General features: G+C 49.4%; 1 protein-coding gene across 1 annotated transcript; it reads left to right on the top strand.

Annotated features, from left to right (window-relative positions):
* The first annotated feature begins 375 nt into the window (after window positions 1–375).
* On the top strand, window positions 376–1,490 carry LOC132966997 (metabotropic glutamate receptor 7-like). The gene has a single exon (XM_061033898.1). It carries the CDS (start codon window positions 515–517, stop codon window positions 1,487–1,489), a length of 975 nt encoding a protein of 324 aa, XP_060889881.1. The 5' UTR covers window positions 376–514; the 3' UTR covers window position 1,490.
* The last annotated feature ends 1,010 nt before the right edge of the window (window positions 1,491–2,500 follow it).

Here is a 2,500-nt window from a genome sequence, read left to right as displayed (position 1 = left end):
TCCTGAACGGTCGGATGAGCGACTCGCTTTAAATGTTGCGGCCGCAAGGATCCATCCTAAAGGATGGTCCAGTGTATCCTAAAGGAGGTTATAAAGGAAGCATTGACCCACCTTTCCTTAACTTTTAGAGAATTCAAACGGCGCTTATCACGGCCGCCACTTAAATGCTTCATGTCACTCAGTGAGGAACCTTCCTAAGAAAAAATTACAATTGGAACGCACCCCAGAGCTGTTTGCTTCTTCTCCATGGAGACATTTTGTGAGTCACAGAGTTCTGCAGCTCCTCGTCACCAACAGCTGGACTGGAGTTGGTGCTGTATTCTCAACTCACTCAGTTTTGACTGAACAATATTTATGTTGTGACTTTTAATGGACCCAAAGACGCTTCACACGGGGGAGTAACAGGCTCGCTCGTTCTTCTCGTGTCAGGACGATTAACCCTTTAAAGATCTTCTGTAGACAGAGTGTTTTAACCCTCCACTGATCTAACCGTTGATTGTGTCTCTGTCTCCAGATGGACGACCTGCAGTGGCCTCGTGGCGAGCTGGACGTCCCCTCATCCGTGTGCAGCCTCCCGTGTCGGAGCGGCGAGAGGAAGAAGGTGGTGAAAGGCATGGCGTGCTGCTGGCACTGCGAGCCCTGCGACGGCTACCAGTACCAGGCGGACGAGTTCTCCTGTAAACTCTGCTCGTACAACATGAGGCCCAACCCCAACCGCACCGCCTGCCAGCCCATCCCCATCACCCGGCTGGAGTGGAGCTCGCCGTGGGCCATCATCCCCGTGTTCCTGGCGATGCTCGGGATCATCGCCACCATCTTCGTCATGGCCACGTTCATACGGTACAACGACACGCCGATAGTGCGAGCTTCGGGCCGGGAGCTGAGCTACGTCCTCCTGACGGGGATCTTCCTCTGTTACATCATCACGTTCCTCATGATCGCCAAACCCGACGTGGGCGTGTGCTCCTTCAGGCGGATCTTCCTCGGGCTGGGGATGTGCATCAGCTACGCCGCCCTGCTCACCAAAACCAACCGGATCTACCGGATCTTCGAGGAGGGGAAGAAGTCGGTGACGGCGCCGCGGCTGATCAGCCCCACCTCGCAGCTCGCCGTCACCTCCAGCCTCATCTCGGTGCAGCTGCTCGGCGTGTTTGTCTGGTTCGTGGCGGACCCGCCGAACACCATCGTCGACTACGATGAGCAGAAGACCTTCAACCCGGATCTGGCGCGCGGCGTGTTGAAGTGCGACATCACGGATCTTCAGATCATCTGCTCGTTGGGATACAGTATCTTATTGATGGTGACGTGTACTGTTTACGCCATCAAGACCCGCGGCGTGCCCGAGAACTTTAACGAGGCCAAGCCCATCGGGTTCACCATGTACACCACCTGCATCGTGTGGCTCGCTTTTATACCCATCTTCTTCGGCACGGCGCAGTCTGCAGAAAAGGTAGGAGCCAACCGACCAATGGGGGGGGTGGAAGGATGAATGTGTTGCCATGGTTACATCAAACTGTTTATCTGATCAGAAACGTCGACTGTTGGAGCTGAAGTGACTCGTTCAGTCTTTGGTTAAATGTCTGATTTAAAGGTCATTAAAGGTCATCAGGTTGTCTCCTCGCTGTCTAACGTGGAGGGCGGTTCTGTTGGAGGAGAAGAGATTCAGTAGTTTCATCTGAAGAAGAAGAAGAAGAGCGTGTGAAAGTGAGAGTTGGTTTCAGGAGCATTCAGGAGCAGAATCTAAAGTTAGAAGGAGGACATACTGGCTGCTGCATTGTTGTCAGAGAAGCCAGCACTTCAACATGTTTCCTTAATGATCAGATAGTAAGATACCTTTATCATCTCACTCTCTACACAGCTCACTGATTGGACCTTTATGAAAAGATAAAGATAAACTTTATTGATCCCCCATGGGGGAAATGTTTTGTGTTACAACAGCTCTAGAAAACAGGAAGCAGGAATATGATTATTAAAAATAACAAGAAGTTAAAAATCAAACGTATTTACATCCGTTATATAAAGGGTGAAAAAATACAATAATAGAATAATACCAGGTATTTACACTTCCACTTGTGGAAAGAGTTATTGTTATTAAAATTCAATCACATTTCACTGATTGGACCTTTAATTCATAACATTTATTTTTAGCCTCGGAGAATCTCATTATAAAAACATTCCCAGTTTTCCTCTCACTTTATAAATTGGAGAATCAAAGACGCTGCCGTTACTAATCGTCTGTAAACCATCACACACTCCATGTCGGGCTGGGCATTAGCGGCTCGATGATAATGGCCGACTATCACTGCTGTGTCCCAGTTTATCAGCCTGAAGGCTTCCAGACGAGCCGACCTGCCACCAGGAAATAATCTCATTCCCTTTTGTGCGGAGAAACGAGGCTTCATATGAAACCCAATGAGTTTGACTTTGCAGGGGAATGAGTCGGGTTGGAAAGAAAGTCAGTTCTGATGAGCGTGTTGAGTGTGACACCTGTAGGAATCAA

Source organism: Labrus mixtus, unplaced genomic scaffold (genome assembly GCF_963584025.1).
Source record: "Labrus mixtus unplaced genomic scaffold, fLabMix1.1 SCAFFOLD_248, whole genome shotgun sequence".
Lineage (NCBI taxonomy): Eukaryota > Metazoa > Chordata > Actinopteri > Labriformes > Labridae > Labrus > Labrus mixtus.
Note: the sequence above shows the minus strand (reverse complement) of the source record. Positions and strands in the feature narration are given on the sequence as shown.

Coding starts and splice junctions, on each gene's coding strand:
- LOC132966997 (XM_061033898.1), top strand. CDS start 515: ATGGACGACCTGCAGTGGCCTCGTGGCGAGCTGGACGTCCCCTCATCC.